Raw genomic sequence first — 16,507 nt, 5'->3', positions numbered from 1 at the left:
ATCCGAGTCACGGCACCATTATGTCGCTCCCCCTCTTCGTGGAGGAACGACACAGGACCCTGCGCTGCTTTTTCGTCTGCTCGGCCCTCCCCGGGTTTGCTGCTGGTTCTTCCCGGGTTGGCTACCATCCCTTCCATCTCCGTGGAAGGGCGGTTCCCCCTGCCACTTTCCCCACTTCTGCGGGGGAGCGGCACACCGCCGGCCGGCTCTCTCGGGGGCTGCACAGGTGTTCCTTCAGATAGATGTTCCTGGTGCATGTTGTCTCTCTCCTCCTTTATAGTCCTCTTCCACCAATCCCAACTCTGCTACCCACACGCCGAGTACGCTGCTCTCCTCCAATCAGGAGCAGGTCCTGCTGCTTATTGGTTGAACTGGAGGCAGCTGTGTAGAAGCTGTTTCCTCCTCTCCCAGCGCCATATTGTGGGAGAGCAGATGCATAGAATAAGTCTTAATTCCAGTAACTTAGTCTAGTCCGAGTTGCTCCCAGTTGCTCCCCACAGATCCCCCTTTCTTTTTATTTTTGGCGTTGATACGCGCCTGTCTTCGGTGTCCCGCGGCGCACACTCTGCTCTGCTTGCTAGAGTTGCCCACAGGTGCTTACAAGCCCTACCAAACAGGCAAACCGAATCCGGGTCTTCTCTTCGCCATGTTGTGAGGAGGTTTTTAGGCGCTGATGCGTGCCTGTGTTCAGTGCCCTGCAGCGCATGCTCTGCTCCGCTAGAACTGCCTGCAGGTGCTTATCGTCTTACTAATCAGGCAGACCGAATCCAAGCTCTCTCATTGCCATGTTGTGGGGAGGCCTTATTTTTCTCTATTTCTCTATCTCCGGGCATTCGTATTTCTCCTATTTTACTTCTATCTGCCAGCATTCCTATTTCTCTCATTTTACTTCTAAACTTCTGTTTCTCTTATCCCTGCGGCTTCCCGGCGCCCGCCCCGAGGCTGCTTCTCGGCTCCGCGCGCTCCACGGTCTCCGCGCCCTTTGCGTCCGCACCACGGCCTCGGCCTCGCGCTAGCCCCGGGTTCCCTATCTACTTGTGCCCCACGCGCTCTCTCTGCGCACGGTGGCTTCCGCGAGTCACACAGCCCAGCTCACATTTCCGCCACCGGTATTCAGTCCAAGTTCCCCGGGCTAACCTGGCGAATTCAACCCAGCTCACGTCTGCGCCCTTCGGCTTGGCTTCCCGTCCTTTGCTCCCCGGGCTAATCTGACGGATTCCAACCTGGCAGCCCACGTCTCTGCCTCTGGTTCCAGATTTTCGCCTTTTGCTCCCCGGGCTGACTTGAAGAATCCCAAGATAGCTTACGTCTCCGCTTCAGCCTACACTCGCGGCTTCATCCTCCCTAACATATTTTTCTCTACCCGGTATGTTTCCCTAACTTTTCTTCCAACAATATTCCCCTCTCACTTCTCCTGGCTTCTCCCCACAGTCCGTATCTGAGTCTAAGTTTCTTCTAGGTTTCACTTTCACTTTCAACCTGCAGTCCATATCTGAGTCTAAGTTTCTTCTTGCTTTCACTTTAAATCCTAACTTCTTTCCCACAGTCCGTATCCGAGTCTATGCCTAGGCTTTCGATAGCTTCTTCCGGCACCTTTTCCGTCCGGCTTTTCCCTAGGCTCTTTGCAAGTCTGTCTCTCCGATATTTTCCCACTTCTTCCCGCTTCTTCCCTCCTAGGTTTCTTATCCGAGTCACGGCACCATTATGTCGCTCCCCCTCTTCGTGGAGGAACGACACAGGACCCTGCGCTGCTTTTTCGTCTGCTCGGCCCTCCCCGGGTTTGCTGCTGGTTCTTCCCGGGTTGGCTACCATCCCTTCCATCTCCGTGGAAGGGCGGTTCCCCCTGCCACTTTCCCCACTTCTGCGGGGGAGCGGCACACCGCCGGCCGGCTCTCTCGGGGGCTGCACAGGTGTTCCTTCAGATAGATGTTCCTGGTGCATGTTGTCTCTATCTTCCTTTATAGTCCTCTTCCACCAATCCCAACTCTGCTACCCACACGCCGAGTACGCTGCTCTCCTCCAATCAGGAGCAGGTCCTGCTGCTTATTGGTTGAACTGGAGGCAGCTGTGTAGAAGCTGTTTCCTCCTCTCCCAGCGCCATATTGTGGGAGAGCAGATGCATAGAATAAGTCTTAATTCCAGTAACTTAGTCTAGTCCGAGTTGCTCCCAGTTGCTCCCCACACTGTCAAAAAAAAAAAAAAAGAAAGAAAGAAAGAAAGAAAAGAAAAGAAAGAAATATTAATGAAATTGAACACTGAAATAGTTTATAAGTTTATCTCCTGGCTGGAGTAGACATCAAGGAAACCTTAGATTTTAACTCTGGATGGAAAGTGTGACTTCATACCTTAACCCCTTGTCTGCCTTCAGCTCTCAGGCTTCTGAACTCTTCCTCCCAAGTTATTAATAAGCTGTAGGGAAGTACTTTGGAAAGGTAATGGAAAACAGAATTACAAGGTTAGGGGCAGATGTTCGGCCTAGTAGTTAAGACAGCCACATACCAACCCCATGTTGGAGTGTATAGGTTTGAGTACCAGCTCTCTGGTTCCTGCAGATGAGATCAATCTCTCTCTCTCTCTTTCTCTCTCTCTCTCTCTAATAAATAAAAACTTTAAGGTAGAAATATATCATACTGAAGAGTTCAAACTCTTAGGTATTTTTAATATACTCTTCCAGAGTTTAAACTGTGTGATCTCAGTTCATAAGCACAGGCATGATTCACACACACAGTAGCTTAATTTATACACAGTTGTTTGAAGGGATTACCCAGAGCTATTATGAATGTCTAGATTTAGAAAATGGTGGCACTTGGGGCTGGCGCTGTGCGTAGTAGGCTAAGCCTCCACCTGCGGTGCTGGCATCCCATTTTAGGTGCTGGTTAGTGTCCTGGCTACCCCTCTTCAAATCCAGCTTTCTGCTTGTGGCCTGGGAAGGCAGTGGAAGATGGCTCAAGTGCCCCTGCACCTGCATGGGAGACCTGAAAAAAGCTACTGACTCCGGATCAGCCTAGCTCTGTACATTGTGGCTACTTGGGGGTTGAACCAGCGATGGAAGAGCTCTGTCTCCCTCTCTCTGTCTGTAACTCTGCCTCTCAAATAAATAAATAAAATCTTAAATGGAAAGAAAATACTGGCATACTGGCACTTATGGACAAAAGTTACATATTGTGGCTGGCGCCACGGCTCAATAGACTAATCCTCTGCCTGCAGCGCCAGCATGGGATTCTAGTCCCATTCGGGGCGCCGGATTCTGTCCCGGTTGCCCCTCTTCCAGGCCAGCTCTCTGCTGTGGCCAGGGAGTGCAGTGGAGGATGGCCCAAGTGCTTGGGCCCTGCACTCCATGGGAGACCAGGAGAAGCACCTGGCTTCTGCCTTCAGATCAGCGCAGTGCGCCGGCCGCAGTGGCCATTGGAGGGTGAACCAACAGCAAAGGAAGACCTTTCTCTCTGTCTCTCTCTCTCATTGTCCACTCTGCCTGTCAATAAATAAATAAATAAACAAAAGTTACATATTGCAGTATTCTGCTAGGTGGACCTGAAAAATAACATTTGAATTTCAAATCCAACCTCAGATTGGCTACAAAGAAGATAACTGGTTGACAATGTTCATTGAACCAAATCTGAGCTTCTCTGTTGCCTTTCAAATTTTTTCTTAAGAAAGCAGTTTCAGAGTATTTATTCACAGAATGTGAAGAAGTCTAGTTTTTTTTTTAAGTCTTTGCTGATATTTTCTAATACTTTGTTGATATTTTTCCACATAGTTGCCCTGGGACCAGAAAGAAGAAAGTCTGACTCGGGGGTCATGCTCCCCACACTCAGGGTCTCACTGATCCAGGACATGAGGTATTTTTCACATGTGTCAACCTAAATTGTTCAAGTAATTATGGCTATGTGCAATTTTTGGTTTTGTGTTTTGAAGAAAGTTTTTACCATTTGTTTACTTTTACCACTTGCTTAATTTTGCTTTTTACATAAACATTAAATTCAAAGGGAAGAGGTAGCTGAGAAGAATTTTAAAGCATCTAAATTATTTTCTGATTTATTGTGTTCAGTTTTTAACAACTCTGTAAAATACTTGTGGCATGTAGATACGGACTGGCAGATTACTTGGCAAAAAAGTTGCTGTCAGATAGATTTAGTATGAAGCACAGATAGGCCTGAGAATTATCACTTCCAGTTACTGGTGTTTGAAATCTTCAGAAGGTACCAAGATGTTTGAAACAGATTTATTGAATGAGGAAGGCCGAAATTTTTTTACTCAAATGTTTTAGGTGGGTTATGTAGCTCCTAAAATTGAGTTTAAAATGAATGTTGCATCATTGAGAGCATTTGTGACTTTTATTCATGCTGCTCGTCACGGGACAGCAGGTCCCATAGAGCTCCTCAGGGCCAGCCTGGGGAGCTCAGGGGCCGAGCGGGATGATGAGTGTCGGTGGCAAAGGAACCACACCAGAGCCGGGAGATCAGTCAACGCCCAGGGCGCAGCTGGGTTCTCGACTTTATTGGGAGGGGAAGAGCTTTTATAGACACAGAAAGGGGGCTGTCCTGGGCACAAGGGAACTGAGCCAACCAGCTGAAAGGTAAGGCAGGACAACAGCCGGGCACGCCCTCAAGGGCCTATCACAGCCGAGGACACATACTGTCCATGAATACGGAAGTCTCCTGTCAGGCTAGGTACCTCCCCCAGGGGCCATCTTAGATTGTTGGAAACACTGAGTCACTGAGATGCGGAAGTGCAGCAACCCCCTCCCCCCCCCGCATATTCACACTGATTATTGATATTTATTTGATTGTTGGTTATTTCAAGAGCATAACTCTTAGGAGCAGCAGCACAGGGTAATGGTGATTCTTCCTTCACTTCACCTGCTGGCTTCATGACCTTTGGCAACTTTTCTAGCCTCCTGTGCCTCCGTTTTCTCCCTCTCAGAGTTAGAAATAGCACCTATCTCATAGGATTGTTGCAAAAATGAAATGAGTTAGTTCCTAGAGACATACGTGGCTCATTGTAAGACTTTGCTAAATATTGGTTGAATCTGAATCAATTTGTGTCCTTGTCTTAAATGTTATTATTCCTAGATGGGTGGTTTGTAGGTGTCTTTATGTGGTTCAGGATTCCTTTGGATAGCCTAAGAGGAATACTTGGAATTATGAGAAGATTATCCCAGCCCTCCTAACGAACACCTGGCACCACAGGTGCTCTGCCGCCATGCGCCATCCTGGGGTGACATCCTCGAAGGCTTAGCGGCTGTGCCCTGCAGCCGGACTTCTGAAACCTGTTTAGGGAGGAGGTGGCTGCAGCACAGCAGGCTGTCCAGCTGCTTCCAGCTCCTGCTCACGTACTTGTAGCTGCTTCAGGTTGGTTTGGGGGTCAGGGAGGAGACCTGCTGAGCTTTGCTGTGGCCTCTCTGTAAGGGCAGTGTAGTGTTGAGACCTGGTTAAGACATCAGACTCTGCAACTAGTTAGTGAGTGGCTTTCAGTTCTGCCACTCACTAACTCTGTAGCCTGGGGCAGTTCCTTAGGCTGTCGCTTTTCTGTAGAATGGGGATAATGATAGTGCTTCTCTCAAAATGTTGGTGTAAAGAGTCCATGAGCTAATATACACATACAGTAGGCCTGGAAATACAAGTGTACTAACTCCTGTACATGGCATAAGTTACACAGACACCCATTTCTGGTTTTGTCCCCCCCCCCCAAAGATAGATAGATAGATTTATTTATTTATTTAAAAGGCAGAGTGACAGGCAGAGGGAGAGACAGAAAGAGAAAGGAATCCTTCCATCTGCTGGTTCACTACTCAAATGGCTGCAGTGGCCAGGGCTGGACCAGGCGAAAGCCAGGAGCCAAGAACTCCATCCTGGTCTCCCCTGTGGTTGGCAGGGATCTAAGTACTAGAATCTGCCTCCCAGATACATTAGCAAGAAATTGAGTTGGAAACACAGAGTAGCTAAGACTCACTGTGCCACAACACTTGACACAGATTTACCATTTTTTAGTGTACTGTTTAGGGACATTAAGTCCATTCACATTGTCACAGCCGTCACCTGCACCCATTTGTAGAGCTTTTTCATCCTTCTGTGCTGAAACTCCTGCCACCTGAGCCCCTGGTAGCCTCTGATCTCCCTTTCTCTGTGAATTTGACCACTATAGGTACTGCCTGGAAGTGGAATTACATCTTCATGTCTGGTTTATTTCACTAAGTATAATGTCTTCAAGGCTCATTGATGGTATAGCATGTATCAGGAATTTTTAACAGTGAATAGCGTTCCATAGTATGTATATGCCACATATGTTCATGCATTCATCTATTAATGAACACCTGGGTTGTTTCCACCTTGTAACGATTGTGAATAATGTTGCTGTGATCATTGGTATACAGGTGTGCTTATGAGTTTCTGCCTTCATTTATTTTGGGGAAATAACCAGAAGTAGAATTGCTGGATCATATGGTAATTCTATGTTTGATTTTTTTTTTTTTGAGGACCCAACATACTGTTTTCCACAGTGACCGTACTGTTTTTTACATTCCCACCAGCAATGTGCGAGGGTGTCTACATCCTTGCCAACATGTATTATTTTCTTGTTTTGATAATGGTTTATACAATAGCATGTATAAGCAGGCTACCTTCTAGGTCTTTTCTTAGTTTTTTGTTGTTATTCTTGTTTTTAGAGATATTTATTTACTTACTTGAAAGGCAGGGTGACAGAGAGAGATCCTGTACCTGCTGGTTCACTCCCCAAATGGTGCAACAACTGAGACTGGTCCAGGTCAAAACTGGGAGCCCAGAATTCAATCCTGGTCTCCCACATGGGTAGCAGAGGCCCAGGTATTTGGGCCATCTTCCATTGCTTTCCCAGGTGCATTATCAGGTAGCTGGATCAGATGCAGAGCAGCCAGGACTAGAACTGGCGCCTGTGTCACAACACTGCCCCGCCTAGAAGGCTTTACAGACCTGTGCTAAGGTCTCCAGCTTTCTAAGCTCAGAAACCACCATCCTTAGTAAAGCAGAAGGTAGTCTCACTCTCAGGTACTGAATCTGATAACCAAGAGTCACACTTCACATACTTCGGATGTTTTTCCTTCTTTGGAAAAATGATGGACTGGGCTTGGGTCTGATTCTGATCTAGTCATCTAAGATGTGGTAAGGACAGGCTCTCAGGAAGCCAGTGAAACCAGGCTATGATTTCCCTTCACAGATGACTTGGTGTTCCTTTCACTAGTGCTGGCTGGGATCAGAAATCTATTTGCTGCCCGCTGAGTCAGAGCTAGGGCAGCCCATTCACCTAGCTCTGTGCCAGGATCCTGGCATGCCTGGGACATTGCTGGCCCAGGGCAACCTGCAGGAGCAGTGGTGTGTCCATGTCTGCCAGTGTGCCTCTCTGAGATGACATTTTTTAATTGTTCTTCACACTCATGATATGCTTACTTTATAATTTAAGTCTGAGGTGCAGACTTGTCTCTCTATTTGTGAGTTCTTGGCAAGTCCTGCATTGTAGTCCCTCATTACTACCAGGATATTTGATGAACATGTTTCTCCTTAAAGAAAAACAGCTAGCAGCTGGGGCTGTGGGTTAGTGGGTAAAGCTGCCGCCTGCAGTGCTGGCATCCCATATGGGCTTCAGTTCGAGTCCCGGCTGCAGTTCCAATCCAGCTCTCTGCTATGGTCTGGGAAAGCAGTAGAAGCTGGCCCAGGTCCTTGGGCCCCTGCAGCCACGTGGGAGACCCAGAAGAAGCTCTAGGCTCCTGGCTTTGGATCAGCCCAGCTTCAGCCATTGCTGCCATCTGGGGAGTGAACCAGCAGATGGAAGACCTCTCTCTGTCTCTCTCTGTCTCTGCCTCTGCCTCTCAGTAACTCTGCCTTCAAATAAATAAATAGTTCTTTAAAAAGAAAAAAAAATAAAAACAGCCAACTAATAGTCTAAACTTACTCAGTTTTTCAACCTGGGCAATTAAAGGTTAAGTTACCTGCATCTCTGAGCCACGCTCTCTGTTGGGCACATAATTCTGTCTCTCTTTTTTTTTTTTTTTTAATTTTTTAAAAGATTTGTTTATTTGAGAGGCAGAGAGAGAGAGAGAGGTCCTCCATCCACTGCTTCACTCCCCAAATGGCTGCCGCGGTTGGAGTTGGGCCAATCCAAAGCCAGGAGCCAGAAGCTTCTTCCAGGTCTCCCATGCAGATGCAGGGGCTCAAGGACTTTGCGTATCTTCCACGGTTTCCCAGGCCACAGCAGAGAGCTGGATTGGAAATGGAGCAGCCAGGACTCAAACTGGTGCCCATATGGTATGCTGGCACTGTAGGCATCAGATTTACCCGCTGTGTCACAAGACTCCCATAATTCTCTTGGCATCTCCTGTCTTCCCAAGTGTCCTCAGGCGAAGGCACTGGAAGCTTAGAGGCTTTGAGTCCTCATGGTGGTTGAGTCTTGGCATCAGCCTGCCTCAAAGCTGGTGCAAGTCCAGGACAGATAGATCAAAAGCCAAGCCCTCTGTTTTTTTTTGTTTTGTGTGTGTGTGTGTGTTGTTTGTTTGTTTGTTTTTGACAGGCAGAGTGGACAGTGAGAGAGAGAGACAGAGAGAAAGGTCTTCATTTTCTGTTAGTTCACCTCCCAATGGCCGCTGCGGCCAGCGTGCTGCAGCCGACACACCGCACTGATCCAAAGCCAGGAGCCAGATGCTTCTCCTGGTCTCCCGTGCGGGTGCAGGGCCCAAGCATTTGGGCCATCCTCCACAGCCCGGGCCACAGCTGAGAGCTGGCCTGGAAGAGGAGCAACCCGGACAGAATCTGGCGCCCCGAGTGGAACTATAACCCCGTGTGCCAGCGCCGCAGGCAGAGGATTAGCCTATTGAGCCATGGCGCTGGCCCAAGACCTCTGTTTTAACACCTCACTCCCTTAGGCCTTTATAGATACCAAGTACTAGCAAACCGTCAGCTATATTGGTCTCCTCTGAGGAGCAGAGGTGAGCATGAGACTATGCCAACAAAAAAGAATAAACCTCCTCTCTGATTAATTTTTTTTATTTGGCAGCAGAGTTAGACAATGAGAGAGAGAGACAGAAAGGTCTTCCTTCCATTGGTTCACCCCCCATATGGCCGCTGCGGCCAGCACGCTACGTTGATCCAAAGCCAGGAGCCAGGTGCTTCCTCCTGGTCTCCCATGTGGGTGCAGGCACTTGGTCCATCCTCCACTGCCTTCCCAGGCCACAGCAGAGAACTGGACTAGAAGAAGAGCAACTGGGACTAGAACCCGGGGCCCACATGAGATACCGGCGCTGCAGGCAGAGGATTAACCAAGTGAGCCACAGCGCCAGCCATCCCCTCTGATTAAAAAAAAGATAGAGATTTACCACACCCAACTTGGGTGTTACCTTGGACACTTCCCTCACCCTGGAGCACTGAACAGAGTTCCCTGACCACACCCAGCACATGCTTCTGGGTATTCACTGAAAGAGTAGACATTCCACTAAGACACAGAGGCATAGTCCAAAGATGAAAACCATCATGGGGGGGAAAAAGTATCACCACAAATACCTAGTAATAGACACAGCAGTTCAAGAAACAAGAATAAGGAAGACAACATGGCGCCCCTAAAAGAACACTTCAGTACTAGAATGTGAAGATGAAGAAATTAATGAAATGCCAGAAACGGAATTAAAAAATTGATTGTAGGATTACTTAGAAGTAATCAGAAGCAAATTCATGAACTAAAGAAATCGGTGCATGACATGAATGAAAAATGTTCCCATGGAATTTAGATTTTAAATGGAAATCAAAATGAAATATTAGAAACGAAGAATTCAGTAAAACAAATTAAAATTGCATACAGACTTGATGAGGCAGAACAAAGAATATCCAAGTTAGAAGACAAATCTCTGGAAATTCTATAAAAAACTAGAATTAAGAAAACTAAAAAACAATGTTGGAGATTTATGAGATACTGTCAGATGACCCAGAATATGGATCTGGTGAGTGTTTGAAGGTGTGGAAAGAGAGAATGGTTTAGAAGGCCTTTTTATTGAAATAACTACAGAAAAATTCCCTAATTTGGAGAAAGAAAGGGACGTTTAAGTACAGGAATAATATAGAATTCCTAATAGATATTACCAGAAAATGTCTTCACCACAACACATTGTAGTCAAACTCTCCACAGTAAAACATAAAGAAAAGACTCTAAAATATGCAGAAGAGAAATGCCAGATTACTTTAAGATGATCTCCAATTAAACACACAGCAGACTTCTCATCAGAAACCCTACAGGCTAGGAGAGAATGACAAAACATATTCCAAGTCTTAAGAGAAACAAACTGTCAACCCAGAATACTGTACCCTGCAAAGTTCTCATTTAAAATGGAGGTGAAATAAAGACCTTCCATAACAAACAAAAATTGAAAAAATTTGTGAACACTGGTCAAGCGTGACAAAAGATACTTAAGGATGTGCGAAACACAGAAACTGGGTCATCACTATGAAAGAAGGAGAAGGCAGAAACTCTCCCAGTAAAAGTACAAAGTAAATCCAAAGTAAACAATAGGAATATTTATGGAAAAACGACAAGGCTGTTGAATGTAAATAACCTCAACCCTCAGCTTCTGGCTCCTGGCTTTGGGTCAGCTCAGCTCCAGGCATTGGGCCATCTGGGGAGTGAACCAGCAGATGGAAGACACCTCTCTCTCTCTCTCTCTCTCTCTCTCTCTCTCTCTCTTTCTCTCTTTCTCTCTTTCTCTCTTTCTCTCTCTCTTTCTCTCTCTCTCTCTCTTTCTCTCTCTCTCTCTCTCCACCTCTCCGTCTCTCTGTGTGTAAATCTGACTTTCAAGTAAATAATAAATCTTTCAAAAAAAATAAAGAAATGTTAATGGATCTAAAAGAAGACAGACTGCAATACAATAGTACTGGGGGACTTTAGTACTCCACTTTCAGCAATGGACAGATCAGTCAGACAGAAACAACAGAGTTAATTGACACTATAGACCAAATGAGCCTAATCAATATCTACAGCACTTTCCATCCGACAGTTGCAGAATATACATTTCCTTTTTCTAGGACTGACCACATACTAGGCCATAAAGAAAGTCTCAACAAATTCAAAAAAATCAAAATCATACCATGCATCTTCTCTGACCACAATGGAATGAAGCAGAAAATCAACAACTCAAGAATCTCTAGAATATATGCAAACACATGGAGACTGAACAACATGTTCCTGAATAGAGAAATCATGACATTTCTGGAAATAAACGAAGACCACAGTACAACATATCAGAACTTATGGGATACAGCAAAAGCACTGTTAAGAGGAAAGTGTAGCAATTGGTGCCTACATCAAGAAATTGGAAAAACACCAAATAAATGAGCTATCAAGGTGTCTCAAGGACCTAGAAAAACAACAGCAAATCATACCCAAAACTAGTAGGAGAAAAAAATAACTAAAACTAGAGAAGAAATAAAAAAATGAAGCCAAAAAATAATGCAAATGATCAGTGAAATGAAGAGTTGGTTTTTTGAAAAAAAAAAAAAAAATTGACATACCATTGGCTCAACTAACCCCCCCCCCCAAAAAAAAGGGAAGACCAAAACCAATAAAAAAGGAAATGTAACAGCACATACCACAGATAAAAAGAATCCTCAGAAATTACTGCAAAGAGCTGTATGCCAACAAATAGGGAAACCTAGAAGAAATGGATAGATCCCTGGACACATACAACCTACCCAGTTTGAGCCATGAAGAGATAGAAAACCTAAACAGACCCATAACCAAGATGAAAATTGAATCAGTAATGAAGACCCTCCCAGCAGAGAAAAGCCCAGGACTGGATGGCTTCATTGCTGAATTCTACCAGCCATTTAAAGAACTAACTCCAATTCTTCTCAAGCTATTCAAAACAATTGAAAGGGAGGGAATCCTTCCAAACTCCTTCTGTGAAGCCAGCATCAACTTAATTCCTAAACCTGAGAAAGATACAACAGAGAAAGAGAACTACAGACCAGTTTCCCTGGTGAACATAGACGCCAAAATCCTCAACAAAATTCTAGGCAATCTAATCCAACAACACATCAGAAAGATCATTCAGCCAGACAAGTGGGATTTATCCCAGATATGCAGGGATGATTCAACATTCACAAATCAATCATTGTGATATGTCACATTAACAAATTGAAGAACAGAAACCATATGATTATCTCAATAGATGCAGAGAAAGGATTTGATAAAATATAACACCCTTTCACAACGAAAACCTTAAATAAATTGGGTAGAGAAAGAACATTCCTCAACACAATCAAGGCAATTTTTGGCAAACCAGTGGAGAGTGTCCTGTTGAATGGGGAAAAGTTGTAAGCATTCCTACTGAGATCCAGAACCAGACAAGAAGCCCACTCTAACCATTACTATTCAGTATAGTCCTGGAAGTTTTAGCCAGAGGCATCAGGCAAGAAAAAGAAATCAAATGGATACAAATTTGGAAGAAGGAAGTCAAATTATCCCTATATGCAGGTCACATTCTATATACAGTGGATCCAAAAGACTTCACTAAGAGACTATTGGAATTAATAGAACAGTTTGGTAAAGTGGCAGGATATAAAATCATAACACAAAAATCAATAACCTTTGTAACACAGACAATGCCATGGCTGAGAAGGAATGTCTAAGGTCAACCACATTCACAATAGCCGAAAAAAAAAATATTTTGGAATAAATTTAATATCATCAAAATGTCCATACTACTGAAAGCAATTTACAGTTTCAATTTGATACCAATCAAAATACCAAGGGCATCATTCTCAGATATGGAAAAAATGATGCTGAAATTCATATGGAAACTTAGGAAACGCCGACTAGCTTAAACAGTCTTACACAAGAAAAACAAAGCTGGAGGTATCACAATACCAGATTTCAAGAGAAGCTACAGGGATTTTATAATCAAAACTGCCTGGTACTGGTATAAAAACAGATGGATAGACCAATGGAGCAGAATAGAAATGACATAATTCAATCCAAGCATCTACAACCAACTTATCTTTGACAGAGGAACTAAAATCAATCTCTGGAGCAAAGACAGTCTGTTCAACAGATGGTGCTGGGAAAACTGGATTTCCACATGCAGAAGAATGAAGCAAGACCCCTACGTTATACCTTACATGAAAACCCATTCAAAATGGATCAGAGACCTAAATCTATGACCCAACACCATCAAATTATTAGAGAACACTGGGGAAGCCCTGCAAGACATTCACCTAGGCAAAGACTTCTTGGAAACGACCCCAGAGGCACAGGCAGCCAAAGTCAAAATTAACAAATGAGATTACATCAAATTGAGAAGCTTCTGTTCTGCAAAAGTAACGATCAGCCAAGTGAAGAGGCAACCGACAGAATGGGAGAAATTATTTGCAAACGACCCAGTCTGATAAAGGATTAATAACCAGAATATATAAGGAAATCAAGAAACTCCACAACAACAAAACAGACAACTCAGTTAAGAAATGGACAAAGGACTTAAACAGGCATCCTTCAAAAGAAGAAATCCAAATGGCCAACAGACACATGAAAAAATGTTTGGGATCACTAGCCATCAGGGAAATGCAAATGAAAACCACAATGAGGTTTCACCTCATCCCAGTTAGAATGACTTTCATACAAAAATCAACAAACAACAAATGCTGTCGAGGATGTGGGGAAAAAGGTACCCTAATCCCACCTGTTGGTGGGAATGTAAATTGGCACAGCCACTGTGGAGGACAGTATGGAGATATCTCAGAAATCTAAATATAGACCTACCGAATGGTCCAGCCATCCCACTCCTGGGAATTTACCCAAGGGAAGTGAAATCAATAAATGAAAGCATTATCTGTCCCCATGTTTATTGCAGCTCAATTCACAATAACTGAGATATGAAATCTACCCAAATATCCATTAACTGAAGACTGGATAAAGAAATTATGGGATACGTACACCATGGAGTACTACACAGTGATTTAAAAAATGAAATCCTGTTGTTTGCAACAAATTGGATAAATGTGGAAAACATCATACTTAGTCAAATAAGCTGGTCCCGAAAGGCCAAATACCATATGTTCTCCCTGATCTGTAATAACCAATAGAGCACCTGAAAGGTAATCTATAGAAGGGAAATTAACACTTAGAGATGCAGTGACTTTGAACAGCCCTTGTCTTGAATGTTGGGAAACATTTTTTTTTGTTGAATTTGTTGAATTCTTTACTTAGTGTAGAGTTAATTGTATGTTATAAAGTTAATTGAAAATAAATCTTGGCTGGCGCCGCGGCTCACTAGGCTAATCCTCCGCCTTGCAGCGCTGGCACACTGGGTTCCAGTCCCGGTCGGGGCGCCAGATTCTGTCCCAGTTGCCCCTCTTCCAGGCCAGCTCTCTGCTGTGGCCCGGGAGTGCAGTGGAGGATGGCCCAAGTGCTTGGGCCCTGCACCCAAGGGAGACCAGGAGAAGCACCTGGCTCCTGCCATCGGATCAGCGCAGTGCGCCGGCCGCAGTGCGCCGGCTGCGGCGGCCATTGGAGGGTGAACCAACGGCAAAGGAAGGAAGACCTTTCTCTCTGTCTCTCTCTCTCACTATCCACTCTGCCTGTCAAAAAAAAAAAAAAAAAAAAAAGGACAGAATACAAGGTAATCTCAGATATACCAATCTTTGAAAAAGAAAAAAAAAAGAAAGAAAAGAAATCTTAGTAAAAAATAAGAATGAGAATAGGAGAGTGAGGACAAAGAAGGATAGGAGTATGGGGTGGGGCAGGTACAGTGGGAAGAATCACTATGTCTTTAAAGTTGTGTTTATGAAATGCAGGAAGTTTGTATTCCTTAAATTAGTTTCTGGGGGAAAAAATAAAAAAAAGAAAATCTTTCTCTAAACAGGTAAACAGGGAAATTAAAAATAAGAAATAAGCTCCAGTTTTGTACTTAGGGAATGTAAATGAAACTCAGGTGCTGCCATTCTCTTAATCATTTGCCCTGGCCGGGGCCATGGCTCAGTTAGCTAATCCTCTGCCTGTAGCGCCGGCACCCCAGGTTCTAGTCCTGGTTGCTCCTCTTCCAGTCCAGTTCTCTGCTGTGGCCTGGGAGGGCAGTGGAGGATGGCCCAAGCGCTTGGGCCCCTGCACCCCATGGGAGACCAGGAGAAGCACCTGGCTCCTGGATTCAGATTGGCACAGCTCTGGCCGTAGCGGCCATTATGGGGGTGAACCAATGGAAGGAAGACCTTTCTCTCTGTCTGTCTCTCTTTCACTGTCTAACTCTGCCTATCAAAAAGAAATAATAATAATATTTTGCCCTTAGGAAACAGATGCCCGTTTGAACCACCTTCAGCAAAGAAAGAGGTTTTTTGGAAATATGTAAGGATCTGCTAGGATCCAGAAAAGGGATCTGGAGTAGACTGGAACAGGCTTGTCACAGACTGCACTCTGTCTGCATCTCCCTTCCCGTCCTTTCCAGCTTTGCTGTGCCGGGGGTTTCCCGAGGCCTAGCTTTAATTCCTTTCTACTTCAAGCATTCAACAAAACCTAACTTGGTTTTACAATGTACTAAGTCCCGATTTGTGCGAGATGTAGTGGGCTCAGTAATCAGGCAGGTGCTGCTTTTCCAGTGGGTCCCGGCTGTGGGGAGCCCCTTGGAACGTGAACCCCAGGAAATGGGGTTGGTAGAAGAAACACGGCATCTCTGGAGTGATAGCTGTTAATACCTATAAACTTCAGTGAGCCTCAGTCCCCTCCCTTTATTGATGTTAATTTTAAAGAGGAAGAGAGAGACTGGTCTCCCATCCACTGGTTTACTCCTCGAATTCCTTTAACACCCACGGCTGGTGAAACCAGGAACGTGGAACTCAATCCAGGTTTCCAACTAGGATGGCAGGGACTCAAGTACATGGGGCATTGCCTGCTCCCTCCCAGAATGCACATTAGCAGGAAGCGTGAATTGGAAGCAGAGCCAGGACTCGAACCTCAAACCTAGGCACTTTGGCATGGGATGCAGTCCTCCCAAGTAGCATCGTAATCACTGTGCCAGATGCTCAGTCCATCTCCTCATGTGTGTGAAATAACGGTGGTGTCTCCCATCAGTTATGGTGACGATCAGATGAGACAAAGTCCATAAGTTTTTTTCTTAGAAAGTTTTGCACCATGGTTAGAGACAAATCAAGTAAAGAAGTTATTTAAACATCATATGTTGCATCATACATGATGTTTTGTGAATTAACAGGATCTGTTTTTGGAAGAAGTATCTGCATAATATTGTGCTCAATGCCATGATAATTACATATAATGAATTATTCCAGTTAAAAACAACTTTAAGTAGTGTAACCATACAACATAACACAACATATTTAAATTGCTCCAAAATGTAAAATTAGGAAGAGGTTGAGAAAGCAGCAGTTGTTTGAGCGCCTGTTACGTGCTAGGCCATCCAGGGTGTAAAGAAAGGTGCCTGGCACTCAGAGATATCGGTCTTCTGTCCTTGCCGAGCTTCTATCAGACTAAGAAAGCATGGCAGAGGAAATGGTGG

At 44.7% G+C, this 16,507-nt stretch overlaps 1 protein-coding gene across 4 annotated transcripts in view; it reads left to right on the top strand.

Moving 5' to 3' along the window:
• The window catches only part of DENND5B (DENN domain containing 5B), a 207,263-nt gene that overhangs the window by 165,811 nt on the left and 24,945 nt on the right, over window positions 1-16,507 (top strand). For all 4 annotated transcript variants that reach the window (XM_070049612.2, XM_070049610.2, XM_070049608.2 and 1 more), the window contains one exon: window positions 3,758-3,839. In XM_070049612.2, coding sequence (XP_069905713.2) covers window positions 3,758-3,839 — 82 coding nt within the window. The remainder of the gene's footprint in view (window positions 1-3,757; window positions 3,840-16,507) is intronic.

This window comes from Oryctolagus cuniculus, chromosome 9 (assembly GCF_051225735.1).
Source record: "Oryctolagus cuniculus isolate XC-2025 breed Fujian yellow rabbit chromosome 9, ASM5122573v1, whole genome shotgun sequence".
NCBI classification, from domain to species: domain Eukaryota; kingdom Metazoa; phylum Chordata; class Mammalia; order Lagomorpha; family Leporidae; genus Oryctolagus; species Oryctolagus cuniculus.
This window is presented reverse-complemented; position numbering and strand designations above follow the sequence as displayed.